Source organism: Myotis davidii, unplaced genomic scaffold, assembly GCF_000327345.1.
Source record: "Myotis davidii unplaced genomic scaffold, ASM32734v1 scaffold208, whole genome shotgun sequence".
Classification (NCBI taxonomy): domain Eukaryota; kingdom Metazoa; phylum Chordata; class Mammalia; order Chiroptera; family Vespertilionidae; genus Myotis; species Myotis davidii.
Genome location: NW_006299706.1, coordinates 1,347,796 through 1,360,449, shown reverse-complemented (window position 1 = coordinate 1,360,449; position 12,654 = coordinate 1,347,796). Strand labels below are relative to the sequence as shown.

The following is a 12,654-nucleotide window of genomic DNA, read 5'->3' as shown; positions in this document are numbered from 1 at the left end:
TCGTGCCTGTGGGGGGCCGCATCTACATCGACGACGGGCTCATCTCCCTGACGGTCAAGGAAATCGGTGCGGACGCGCCTCCCGCCCCGGCCACGGAGCGGGGCGCACCCTCCCCTCCGGCGCCCGCATTCGCCCCGCGCGCCCACCACCTCCCCAGGCCGGGTCCTCACCCCCTGTCCCAGGAGCCCCCGCACCCGGACCCCTGCTGGGGGCGGCACCGGCGGGGGCGTAGTTTCTTCCACCGACTTCCACCCGATGCCTACTCTGTGCGGAGCCCAGGCCCAGGGCGGACAGACCCACAGAACAGGACGTGGTTCCTAACCTCCTGGGGGGGCCAGTCCCCTGTTCCCTAGTCCGTGCCTGCCCCGGCCTCCCGCTGAGGGAGGCGGGCCCTTTCCATGCCCACAGGCCCGGCGGGGCTGGAGACCGAGGTGGAGAACGGCGGGGTCCTGGGCAGCCGGAAGGGCGTGAACTTGCCGGGCACCGAGGTGGACCTGCCCGGGCTGTCTGAGCAAGACTTCCGGGACCTGCGCTTTGGGGTGGAGCACGGCGTAGACATCGTCTTTGCCTCCTTCGTGCGGAAAGCCAGCGATGTGGCTGCGGTGCGGGCTGCTCTGGGGCCTGAAGGACAGGCCATCAAGATCATTAGCAAAATCGAGAACCACGAAGGCGTCAAGAAGTGAGGCTTGGCCTTCGCCCCTGCCTGGCCCTTAACCACCTGTAGCTCCTCCGCTCCCATCTCCTCTCCCATCTCCTCTCCCTGGCATCTGCTGCTCTTCCCCAGCCGGGACTCCCCCAACCCCCCAGGTTCGATGAAATCCTGGAAGTGAGCGATGGCATCATGGTGGCACGGGGTGACCTGGGCATCGAGATCCCAGCTGAGAAGGTTTTCCTGGCTCAGAAGATGATGATTGGACGTTGCAACTTGGCCGGCAAACCAGTTGTCTGTGCCACACAGGTCTGGAGTGGCCGGGAGAGGCTGGGCACGCTGGGTTCGGGGCCACCTGGGGGTGAGTCCCTGCACCTTAGGGCCATGGCACGGTTTGCTGTCCAGTGTTTGGTCCTCAGACAATGAAGTCAGGAAGAGATACTGTGACCTCCATTTTCAGATAAGAAGCTGAGCTGCCAGGATGCCACAGTCTGAGGGTGACCTGGCTTCCAGGGCACGCTGAGAATGTGGGGGTCAGAGAAGTAGCTTCCCTGATCCGAGCATGACTCCTACAGCTCTGACATCCAGATGTCCCCCAGATGCTGGAGAGCATGGTCAGTAAGCCCCGGCCGACTCGGGCGGAGACCAGCGACGTGGCCAATGCCGTGCTGGATGGCGCCGACTGCATCATGCTGTCGGGGGAGACTGCCAAGGGCAGCTTTCCGGTGGAGGCCGTGATGATGCAGCACGCGGTAGGAGCTGGTGATGCCCGGAGACGGGCCGGACAGCCAGATCCCTGCCAGGCCCAGTGCCCGGCCCAGCCTGACCTCCTGATGCCTGCAGATCGCCAGGGAGGCAGAAGCCGCAGTATACCACCGGCAGCTGTTCGAGGAGCTGCGCCGGGCTGCGCCCCTGACCCGCGACCCCACTGAAGTCACTGCCATTGGGGCTGTGGAGGCTTCCTTCAAGTGCTGCGCTGCTGCCATCATCGTGCTGACCAAGACTGGCCGGTGAGGGGGATACGGGGCATCCCAACACAAGCCTCTGGGTCAGGGGCCACAGACTTGGGTTTTGTCTTGTCATCAGAGATGAGGAGGACCATGCTGGGGCAAGAGGAGGGGCGGCTATGAGATCTGGAGGCCAGGAGAGGCTCTCAGAGCTCACCAGGATACGAGCCAGGGAGCTGCAGGGGACTGAGGGGAGGTGGCATCACTGGGAGCATTGGTTTCCCGACCACTCGGGCTCCTAGGGCTCAGAAGCAAGTCCTTTGCATTTAGATAATTTAAAAAATATAATTGTATTGATTCAGAGAGGAAGGGAAAGGGAGTTATAGAAATATCAATGATGAGAATCATTGATTGGTTGCCTCCTGCATGCCCCCTACTGGGGCATATGCCCTGACCTAGCATCAAAGTGTGACCTCCTGGTTCATGGGTCGATGCTCAACTGCTGAGCCACACTGGCTGGGAACAAGTGCTTTGCATTTAGCCCACAGCCTTACACGGCTGGGCCCAGGTCTGAGTTCAAGTCTTTGCTCTGACACGACACCTTGGGTAAGTCACCCAGGCTCTACAAGTGTCTGCTTCCTCAGAGACAGTTGTAAGTTAAGTCCTACTACTGTACTATAAAGGTATCTTCTCAGAAGGGTTTTGTTTCTCAAAGAGGTTTTTCCTGGACTATTTCACTTGCTGTACCCTTTATTATTTCATATCTTCTTTGTGTGGTAAGAAGGGAAGGCATCTTATACCCACTTTGCAGATGAGAAAAACCAAGACCCAGGGAAATAGAACTTAACCAGCTTGGGTCACAGCTTGTTGGTGACACCTGGAACCAGAACCCAAACTCTAGTTTCTGATTTAGCACTCGCACTGTTCTGGGCTGACCTTCTCTCCCTCCTTCAGCTCGGCCCAGCTTCTGTCTCGGTACCGACCTCGGGCAGCGGTCATTGCTGTCACCCGCTCAGCCCAGGCTGCCCGCCAGGCCCACCTGTGCCGAGGAGTCTTCCCCTTGCTCTACCGTGAACCTCCAGAGGCCGTCTGGGCAGATGATGTGGATCGCCGGGTTCAGTTTGGCATTGAAAACGGTGAGCCATCGAGACTTCCTCCCCACCCACCCCTGGATTTGTATGGTGAGCCCCCAGCCCCACTTCCCACACCCACCCAAAGAGCCTCGCCTCTCTCCTCTGATCCTAGATTTACTCTGTGAGGTTCACCAAGACGCAGAGATGTTTTGGCCTCCATGGACATGCTGGGGGAGGAGGCAGGAGACAGCTCAGGGCCTCCCCTAACAAGTCAACCCCACTGCAGAGCCTGGTGTGGTATAAGAAGCAGGAGGTGACAGGAGAAAGGGGACCCAGTCCCCCGCAGCTGGAAAATCTAATTTAAAACTGGCTATGATCATACCCCACGTCTTCCTATTGACATAGCAACACGGGTGGATAGACTTGCTGCTTAGCAACACACCCATACCACCCACGGACACACCTGCAATTCTAATACACTGCAGTGGTCTCGTCTCTGAGGTGCTACCTGAGGCGCACAGTGTAGTTTAGCCTCAGGCCTCTCATTCCGTACTGGGTGGCCTTAGGTAGAAGGTGTTGGCTGGTTCTCATGACAGGGGTGACCTGAGTCCCTCGGTGGCTGATTGTCATCTTCTCTTCCCCCAGGAAAGCTCCGTGGCTTCCTCCATGTTGGGGACCTGGTGATTGTGGTGACAGGCTGGCGACCTGGGTCTGGCTATACCAACATCATGCGGGTGCTAAACGTATCCTGAGATGCCCCTCCCCTCTGACCCAGCCAGCGCTGGACCCATCCCCCTCCCCGTCTCCTCCAGTCCAGGCCCCCCACACTCTTCATCTGTCTTCTCTGCTCCCGTCCTCCCTCCCTGAGGCCGCATCTGCCATCTGCCCCATTCCAGGGTGCCCCTTCCTCCTCTCCATTGCACGCAGACCCTAAAATCTGTCCAATTAAGCACTGGCCATCCGGCAGCACCGATCATACAATGCCTGCACCCAGTGCTCTGAGCTCGGAGACTTTAATCCCAGCTTAACCGGTTAATTGTATTTCCCCAGGCTTCCCACATCTGGCGGCAGAGGAGAGGGGAACAGAGCAATCACGTCCATTTTGGAAATATTTCATATCCATGCAGACTGATATTCTCATATGTGGCCTTTATGGTCATCTGATTATCTCCTGAGGGAGTGCCACCTCTTCCTTCATTGTCACTGACAGCAATATCAAAGCCCCGCTCTTGGGGGAAGCCTGGACAGATGGGTGCTGGGGAGCACATGGACCACTGTCTTTACAACCTCTCTGGGATTGCAGACCACTCCCTGGCTGCGCTCAGGGCCATCTCATGCCTTGCTGGGGGAGTCCCCTTCTCCTGCACCCAGAAATTCCTTCATGCCCACTTTGTTTCTACACACAAACTAGGAGCCAAAATGAGTGTCTCTATTTTCTTTTTGAAACCCAGCTGTTCTGAAGCAATTATAAAACTCCCACATAGCCAGTGGCCCAGAGCTCCCTACCCAGGAGAAGCAGGTGGGGCCCTGGTCCCACATTCTCTGATGCTGGAGACACGGTGGGTAAGGGATTTCTCTTGTCCCTGAGAAGGCAGAGGTGCTGTGGCTAGGCTGCCCTTCCCCAGGCTCAGATACCTCGGGTCCTCCCCTTACTCTTGTACCACCAGCAAACGCAGTAGGGAAAAACAAAACAAAACAAAAAAACCCTAAAACTAAAAGGAACAGCCCCCCCCACCCCGGCTCAGGTGGCCCTGTGCCCCCACCTAGATAGGGGGAGTGTTCTGGTATTGCTGCCGAGGGAGTTAGACAAGAACCACAGGAACTGGCGGTGGGGGTAGGGGGGCTGCGCCTTCCTGTCTCCCTCCCAGGAGGAGGGGGAGGATGGATAAAGAAATGGGTGAATAAAATGAATTGATAATAAATAAAATTAGCAAATGAATAAATATAATTATTAAATAATTGAATAAATAAATAAATAAGGAAGGGAAGAAGGAAAGAAAAAGTGCCATCTAAGGATTCAGCCACTTGCCCTCACCTGGGGGGTCTAGGCCGGTACACTAAATAAGAGGTGCCGAACATCCCTTAGCTTCAAGGGGGACGCCAGTGGGGCAGGGACACAGGGAGGAGGTGGCTCCCAGTTTACAAAGAGACAGCTCTACGAGAGACAGTGCAGGGAACTCGGCAGGAGACGTGTTCCCACCCGGGGGTATAGAGAGGGAGGCCTGCACATGGCAGTGAAGGTGGACCCCCACACTGGTGACCCTAAACATTTGTTGACAGCATGGGGCACAGGTAACGGCTGGCTATGCTAGGGGGACAGGAAGATAGCCCCTCCGGGCAGACCCTTCAGGGTCATGGGCAGAGAAATAGACATCTGGCTACTTGGCAGTGATGGCAGTGGCAAGTACTTGTGCTTAATAAGGAGGGATCACGGGCCTGGGCCTGCACCTGGCAGGGCCATGGCTGAGGGAACACCTTCGCCGAGAGCTTGGAGTCACTTCTATTGGCAGTGGAGACAGTGCCGTGAACAGGGCAGGCGCTCAGTACATTTGATGAATGGGCGAGTGGACAAGGAGGCTGCAGGGCGCCTGAGCTGAGGACAGAAACTATCGTTTTGGCAGTAAGGGGAGATGTTCCCATAGGCAGTGTTTCAGGTCCCCTTGGGCTTCCCCAAGAGGCGTCTGCCTTCAGGTACTCACTACTGCACCTGAGAGCTTACCTAGGGGTTTCACATGTTGGCAGAGAGCTGGGGGCCCCTAGGAGGGGCTGGCTCAGGCACTGGTGGCCTGGGGAGCTGGGCTATCCCTGGAGGCTTGGCCAGGAGCCCTGAGGGGGCCAGGCGTTCACTTCCTGAGCCCTTCAGCCCAGAAGAGCCATCGCCTGCTGCCCGCTGAGGCTGAGGCAGGGAGGGTTGGGATGCAGAGAGCGGGCGGCCCCAAGGCCCTAGTCTACGTCCACCTCCTCCTGGGGGCGGCCCCAGCAGGGACACCTGGGAGCGCCCAGCCTGGGATAGGCTGGTTTGGAGGGTTCGGGCAGGTGGGGCTGGCAGGCGGGAGGTGGATGCCCATGGCCCCCGGGCCAGCAGAGGGCCAGCTCGAACCGGCACCAGCGGGGAGGCTGGGGAGCCCGATGAGCGAGCAAGGAGGGTGGCTGGAGAGTCAGGGGAGAGGAGCAGGGGTTGCCGCTGGTGCGTCAGGGCGATGGCCACGCTGGAGGTCACGGCGGCTGCCTGCAGAGGCGCGTGCACCAGCGGCTCCCACAGCACTGGTTTTCCACTGAGCCGAGCTCCTGTGCCCGGGGCCAGGCCTTGAACACCCCGAACCATGTCCCTGTCATGTTGCACCAAGTGCTGCTCCATGATGCCCCCGCTGCTGCCCGGACTTGGCTCGGAGCGTTTCCGCCGCAGGATGGAATTCTTACCTAGAGGTAGTCCCGGAGAGAGGAGTGAAGCATAGGGGAAGGAACCCAAGATAAAGCTTGACCGTTGGAGTGGAGAGATGAGAGTACGTATCAGAGATGGTGGGGGTCAGGGACTCAGGAAGGAGGGCTCGGATGGGAACTTAGGGCAGTATCCCCAAGGGTAGGAGATGCTGAGTGACCAGGACAGTGAGCCCCGGAGTTGACAGACCTATGGGGACATTTTCTGGGAGGGGGGTGGGCTGGGTGTGATGCTGGAGCACTAAAGGCTGGGCCCTGGGACAATGGGGCTTCTCGCTATGCAGATGGGTAAGGGCCCGGGCTGGACCGAGAAGACTCGGTGCACAGGCCTCACCAATGCGGCACAGCCGGTCCATGGCCACGGTCTCAAAGGCCCGGCGCATCATGGGGAACTCCTCGAGCACGGCGTTGAAGTGGTCCACGCTGAGTGAGTAGAGGCGGCAGTAGGTGTCGGCCCGCACGCTGGCTGTGCGCCGGCCCCGGGTCAGCAGACAGATCTCTGTGGATTTGGGAGGTCTTCAGAACCAGCCCCCAGAACTCATTCCCACGGGGCCTGCTGACCCAGCTTCCTCAGGGCCTCCCAGATGGGAGAAGCTAATGCTTACTCACCCGCCCCGGTCCCTACATGCTCCCAGCACTGTCACTCTTCACGCCTACACCATTATCGTCCTCTCTCTCTCCCAACTAAAGCTGACAACCAGGCAGGTCTTGCTGGCCCCCACTCATCGTTATTCCACTCCACTTTAATCCTTACCCCCTCCGCTGCTTTATGTGAACACCAAGGAGAGCCCAGACGGAGAAAAGCAGTGCCAACGGGCAAAGGGCAGCACGCTAGGAATGCTGGAGGGTGGTTCGGAGACTAAGAGGTTATATGGGCACCAGCTGGCAGGACTACCTGCACTGCCACAGGCTGGGCCCCTGGTTCACACCAGCAGGGAGCCACCAAGAGAAGTCCCTGGGCCCTAACCGGTTTGGCTCAGTGGGTAGAGCGTCGGCCTGCGGACTGAAAGGTCCCAGGTTCGATTCCAGTCAAGGGCATGTACCTGGGTTGCGGGCACATCCCCAGTGGGAGATGTGCAGGAGGCAGCTGATCGATGTCTCTAACTCTCTATCCCTCTCCCTTCCTCTCTGTAAAATATCAATAAAATATATTATTTAAAAAAAAGAAAGAAACCCCTGGGACAGCACTGCTTTATTCCTCGCTGTCCCTCATCTCAGAGGATCCTCGATCTCACCAATTATGGGTTCTAAAGGGCCCACTGGCCCAGAAATGTTCAGCCTGGCTTTGCATAGGAATTGCTTCAAAAGCTTCTTAAAAATACAGAGTTCTAGGCCCAGGCCCAGAGATTTTGAGTCAGTAGGCCGGCTGGGGAGGGGCTGGACTCTGTGATTCTGCAGCGTGGCCAGGCAGGGACTCGGATCCAGGGGAGCAGGTGCCCTCCATTCTCTGCTCTACTCTGCCCCCCCGCCGTCCCTGAGGCCTGCTGACCCCCGAAGTAGGATCCATCAGTGAGGCGGGTGTCCTGGGCGCCGCGTGCCAGCACCCTGAGCAGCCCATGCTGGATGAAGTACATCTTCCTGCCCACGGAGCCCTCACGCACCACGAGGTCCCCCGGCTGGAAGACCTCGAAGCGCAGCTTGGTGAGCACCGCGGTGACGAAGCTGGGGTCCGCGTGGGCAAACAGCGGCATGTGGGCCACCAGGCCCCTGCAGGTGAAGTTGATGATCTCCTGGGAAGGGGAGGGGCCTGTCAGGCACTCTGTGCCCCTGTCCCAAGGTGCCTCCATCGAGCTCATCTGTCTCCAGAGGCCCCAACCCTAGGTCATGATCTGCAAGAATGAGGATGCTTCAGTGGGCCTGGGACCATCCCTAAGCTCCTGCCCTCAGAGCTCTCCCATGAGTCCTCAAAGGACCGTCCTCCCAAACAGAGATCCCTGCCGTCCCTCCCCAAGTACACTTCACCCCCAGAAAGAACTTCAAGAAAGACTTTAGCCGCTGAAAGCACCCCCCCCAAAGGCCTGGCTTCCCATGGAGCCCTCTGCTAACCAATAGCCCTTACCCCAGATGCCATCCTAGGAGCCCAGGTCCTTGAAGAACCCCTTCCACGGCCGTGCCCAGTCCTACCTCCCGGAGTGGCTCACTCAGCTCGCCTAGGATGTTCTCCTCATCAAACATCTTGCCCTGGTAGCGGTGCTCATAGTACTCATGGATGCGCTGCCGTGTGTCAGCTGGCAGCTTGTGGAAGGACATGTACTGCTCCACCTGCTTGTACTGGAGGGCCAGCCAATGGCCAGCAGGAAAGAGGACAGAGACAGACGGGGAGGCCAGAGCAGTGGAGGCAGGTGTGTGTGGAGGAAGGTCACAAACATGGACCAAATCCAGGGAAGTGAAGCAGGGAGATAGAAGGGGACACACAAGGCCGCCGAAGGACGTGTGGATAATGGTGGATACAGAGAGGACACACAGCACAGTCACAGGAGAACCCAGACACAGGCAGGGGAGGGGGCCAAGGACAGGGGTATAGGGCCAAACAAGGAGAAGGCACACAGGGGCATGAGACAAATGGACATGGACACAAAGAACCAACAGGAGTACGTGTCAAAACAGGCCTCAAGTTCAGCTACCCAGCCTCCAGCGCCCCTTCCTGCCCACCCCTTCCTTCTCCTGCCCCTGCTGACCTTCTCCTGGTACTGACGCCGGGAGGAATCCAGGGACTGGATGAGGGCAGTGGCGTGGCCAATGAACATGGCATAGCAGGTGGCGCCCACGATCATGCTGAGCATGGTGAGCCAGACATCAGGCATGCCCACTGGTGCCTGCTGCCCATAGCCGATGCACAGCATGTGGCTCATGGCCTTGAACAGGGCGTGGGAGTACTGGCGGCCCCACGAGTGGTTCTGGAGGACAAAGTATTGCACAGGTGGGCAGGGGACCCTCAGAGCCTCATTCTCCTCCTGACCCCTTTCTCTCTCTTTTAGTCCTTCTGCCTACCCCATTAACTTCATAGCTGTCTCCAGGGAGGCACTTAAGTTTGGTCCTGGGGAGCCCCGAGGTAGCAGGGGCCTCTTTGGCAGTTTAGGGACTTCAGTTTCTGCCTATGTTTCCTTCCCCGTCTTCTCCCTCCAACACACAAACACTTCCTCTGGGTCTCTTCCCCACCTGCTCACTCCTGCCTTCTCTCTTGGTCGCCTCTCCATCACCTCTTGCCCCCTGTGGTCATCCCACTACTCAGACACAGGAGCCCTGAGAATGCCCCGGAGAGGAGAGCTGCGGGGAGATCTCACCACCATGTGGTTGATGAAGACCCAGCAGTCGGGGGGAAAGTCCTGCAGCATGGGCACCAGGAACTGCAGGCAGCCGTCCCAGTGACAGAGCAGCAGCATCATCCCGATGAGGTTGAAGATGCGCACCACAGCACTGGCCAGGTCATAGGTCATGTGAAAGATCTGAGGATTCCGAGGAGGGGCCACTGTGGACCGGAACCCTTCCCGGCCGTCTCCTCCATCCCCAGCCTTGCAAATGCTCCCTTTGAACGTCTCTCTCTAGCCCCAGCCCCATGGATTTAAAAATGTGGTCATGATTTTACAGAGCGTCACAGCACACAGATCTAGCTAACACAAAGGCTGTGTTACTCCTCTCATCTTGCAGATAGGAAAACTGCTGCCACTCATGAGCCCAGACTCACACAGTGTCACAGCAGGAACGCAAAGAGATGTGCTGCACAAGCTACCTAGGTGTAGCCTGGAAAAGAGGAGAGAGGGCATTTCATAGAGTAACGTCGCCAGGGCATGTGTATAAGAATTAATTCCAGCAGCCCTCTCCCTCTCCAATAATAATAGGTAATTGGCTATGAACGTACTATGTGCCAGCACCACTCTAAGTGCTCTACAGGTGTTAGCTGCTTTAATCCTATAACCTTATCGTATGTAAGTATACTTAACATTCTCATTTTATAGGAGAGAAAACCAAGCCTCACCTATAGTCAATAGTAAAACTGGGACCTGACCTCAGACAATCAGATTGCACAGTCCACACTCTGAATGAACCACTAAATTAGCTGCCCTGAAGCTGACACTCCAGCCTCTTCCCACCCTGTCATTACTAGCTCTCCTCCCACATCTTCCTCCCAGAGTCCAACTAACCCTCAGGAATTTTTCCAGCAGTTGTACCACCATCCTCATCTCCGGACCCCACCCCCTAACCGACCCCTCCATTCTGTTCCTGCTTCTCCCTCACCAAGTTTGGAGGTAGCCAACCTCGGAAGCCCACACATCTGCCCACCCCATAAAGTCACCCATAGCACTGTCTCGGAGAAGTCTGTGACCCCCCTGCCCACCTCCCCGCCCCACCTCCTCCCACTGGTGTATGTAGCGGATGAGGCGGGAGAGGCGGAGCAGCCGCAGGAGGCTGAGGATCTTGGTGAAGCGCACGATGCGTAGGGCCCGCGCTGTTTTGTAGACCTCAGCGTCCAGTCGTGGCTCCAGCTCCACCACCAGGAAGATGTAATCCACGGGGATAGAGGAGATGAGGTCAACCAGGAACCAGGTGCGCAGGTAGCGTGTGCGGATGGCCTGCGGAGCCAGCAGGATCTCAGCGCCCTCCTCTACCACGATGCCCGTGCGGAAGTTGAGCGCCAGATCCAGCAGGAAAAAAGTGTCAGAGAGGACGTTGAAGACGATCCAAGGCGGCGAGTTCTCCTCCTTGAAGAAGGTGATGCCCACGGGCAGCACAATGAGGTTCCCCACCATCAGCAGGAGCATGATCAGGTCCCAGTAAAACCTAAGGTGGGGGTGGGATAGGGAGTAGGACCACAGTGATGTTTCATCAGCCCTCTAGACTAGCAGCAGATAATCCGACCCGGCCAAGGGTGAACAAGGATACAGAAAAAGGGATAACTATTTACAGGTCGTGGGAGTGTAAATTGGGACCACCATTTAGGAAAATAGTTTGCCATTATCTAGTAAAGTCCCCCCCTATATATGTGTGTGTGTGTGTGTGTGTGTGTGTGTATGTATATATATGGCAGCTTTAAGTTTGGAAACAACCTGGATGTCCATCAGTAGAAAAATGTAGATAAATAAGATAAATGCACTAGAATATGGTTATGCCCTGTAATACTACACAACTGTGGACTCATCCAACTGCAGCCACTTTCTGCAACATGAATGAATCTCATACACACAAAATTATTTATTTATTTATTTACTTACTTAGTTAATCCTTACCCAAGGATATTTTTTCCATTGAGTTTTTAGAGAGAATGGACAGGGAGGGACAGAGAGACACATCAATTGATTGCCTCCCACACATGTGGTGGTAGGGAGCCTGCAACCGAGGTATGTGCCTTTGATGGGAATCCAATTGAAACTGCGAACCTTCAGTCCATCAACAATAAACCCTCTTCCTCTCCCTCCTGGGCCACAAGAGCAATCCTATACCGTGAAGTGGGAGAGGAGAGAGAAAGAGGGTTTTCCTGGCCATAGAGCAACCTCACTGCCTGACTCACAGGCAGTCACAAGCCTGGCGGGTGATACAGTAGAGAGGACAGAGAAGCACAATAATAAGGGGGAGACACGGCTTCTGGGATACATTTGAGGGTGAAATGGGGGAAGGGAGGGAGATCCACAGACCTAGCAAACTAGGAGAGGAGGAAAGGTGCATGGTGGGTTGGGAATGAGGTAGTAAAGAAGATGGGAGTAGAAGAAACGATGGGAGAAAGGAACATTTAGGGGATGTATATGAATGTGCATTCAAGAGGATGTCCAAATCTCCAATTGTGTTTCCAGACTCCGGACGCACACCTCATCCCTTCAGCTCATTTCACTCCCTAGGTTAGGTATGCGTTGCACACATCCTCACCTCATCCAACAGCTGTCCTTCATTTCCCTCAAGGACAGGACAGCGGTCCTCCCCTAGCGCCCTTGATGTAAAGGTACAGCCAGATGGGGACTATGAAATGGCTCCGCCCCGCCCTCCGTCCTTTCTCTCTGGTGGTGGCCTTGCCCTTGTGTTGCAGCTTGGGGGTGGGAGTGGGGTGCGGGGGAAAGATAGCGGAGCTCGGTTTTTCTCTCAGGCTGACCCTGAGTCTTGAAATAAGACATAATTTCCCAGATCACCAGCAAGCAGTACTGGAGGAGGCAAGGATCCCTAACTCCAGCAGTCCATGTGGTCCAGGTGGGGTGTCTGGTGTCTGCTTCTCTTCCGGCGGCCCCAGCCTGAGCAGTCACTGGGAATGCCAGGCTAGGCTGGTGCAAGTGACTCTCTCGCCCCACCCGGGGGTCCCTGGGCTGGAAATGAAATGGCCGTGGAGAGTGGGGCGGGTCCAGTCCCCGCTTCTCCGCCGTGGAAATGGGATCTGGGTCCCCCGCCCTCCTGCCGGGCCCCCAGTACCGGAAGTCGCTGTAGGGGTGGATGATCCAGGCCCCCGCGGACTTGACCCGCTCCTGCTCGATTTCCACAGCTTTGTGGCTGCCGAACACGCGAAGGGAGAACTTGTTGACCGTGGGCTGGAGCAGCGTCCCGAACTGCCTCCTCTTGGGCTCGGGTC

General features: G+C 56.9%; 3 protein-coding genes across 6 annotated transcripts in view; 2 read left to right on the top strand and 1 right to left on the bottom strand.

The window, feature by feature from the left end:
• The window catches only part of PKLR (pyruvate kinase, liver and RBC), a 9,261-nt gene extending 4,911 nt beyond the window's left edge, over positions 1 to 4,350 (top strand). The window contains 7 exon segments of the mRNA XM_006775770.2: positions 6 to 66; positions 409 to 679; positions 808 to 958; positions 1,249 to 1,401; positions 1,493 to 1,659; positions 2,551 to 2,732; positions 3,315 to 4,350. Coding sequence (XP_006775833.1) covers positions 6 to 66; positions 409 to 679; positions 808 to 958; positions 1,249 to 1,401; positions 1,493 to 1,659; positions 2,551 to 2,732; positions 3,315 to 3,421 — 1,092 coding nt within the window. The 3' untranslated portion in view covers positions 3,422 to 4,350.
• A 262-nt stretch (positions 4,351 to 4,612) lies between these two features.
• HCN3 (hyperpolarization activated cyclic nucleotide gated potassium channel 3) lies at positions 4,613 to 12,652 on the bottom strand (the record flags this gene model as incomplete). The annotated part of the gene is made up of 8 exons (XM_006775679.2): positions 4,613 to 6,089; positions 6,442 to 6,606; positions 7,597 to 7,837; positions 8,232 to 8,378; positions 8,786 to 9,004; positions 9,392 to 9,553; positions 10,457 to 10,886; positions 12,498 to 12,652. Coding segments are annotated over 8 exons (2,211 nt in total), but the record flags the coding sequence as incomplete, so codon positions are not given.
• The window catches only part of CLK2 (CDC like kinase 2), a 13,670-nt gene continuing 11,760 nt past the window's right edge, over positions 10,745 to 12,654 (top strand). For 3 of the 4 annotated variants that reach the window (XM_015571700.1, XM_015571699.1, XM_015571698.1), the window contains exon 1: positions 10,750 to 10,817. The gene's annotated coding sequence lies outside the window, so the exon portion shown is untranslated. Of the gene's footprint in view, positions 10,818 to 12,654 lie in introns of all 4 variants that reach the window. The other variant, XM_006775686.2, reaches the window with a different exon arrangement.